Source organism: Halyomorpha halys, unplaced genomic scaffold (assembly GCF_000696795.3).
Source record: "Halyomorpha halys isolate HHAL.00 unplaced genomic scaffold, Hhal_1.1 Scaffold84.1, whole genome shotgun sequence".
NCBI classification, from domain to species: Eukaryota; Metazoa; Arthropoda; class Insecta; order Hemiptera; family Pentatomidae; genus Halyomorpha; species Halyomorpha halys.
Genome location: NW_027110155.1, coordinates 70,805 through 71,207, shown reverse-complemented (window position 1 = coordinate 71,207; position 403 = coordinate 70,805). Strand labels below are relative to the sequence as shown.

General features: G+C 35.5%; 1 protein-coding gene across 1 annotated transcript in view; it reads left to right on the top strand.

Annotated features, from left to right (window-relative positions):
- Nucleotides 1-6: 6 nt before the first annotated feature.
- LOC136795982 (zinc finger protein 85-like) overlaps nucleotides 7-403 on the top strand; it is a gene marked incomplete at its 5' end in the record, with an annotated part of 2,706 nt that continues 2,309 nt past the window's right edge. The window contains 1 exon segment of the mRNA XM_067048285.1: nucleotides 7-385. Within this exon segment, the coding sequence (XP_066904386.1) occupies nucleotides 7-385 (379 nt within the window).

Sequence of the window (403 nt, the reverse complement as noted above, 5' to 3'; positions counted from 1 at the left end):
ACTGTACATAAAAGAAAACATACTGGACAAAAGCCCTGTGTTTGTGAGATATGCAATAAAAGATTTACACAGTCTAGTGAGTTGACTGTATATAAAAGAACTCATACTGGAGAAAAGCCCTATGTTTGTGAGCTTTGCGATAAAAGATTTACACAGTCTGGTGAGTTGACTCTACATAAACGAAAACATACTGGAGAAAAGCCCTATGTTTGTAAGCTTTGCGATAAAAGATTTACACAGTCTATCTACTTGACTGGACATAAATGAAAACATACTGGAGAAAAGCCCTATGTTTGTGAGCTTTGCGGTAAAAGATTTACACAGTCTGGTGAGTTGACTCTACATAAACGAAAACATACTGGAGAAAAGCCCTATGTTTGTGAGATTTGCAATAAAAGATTTA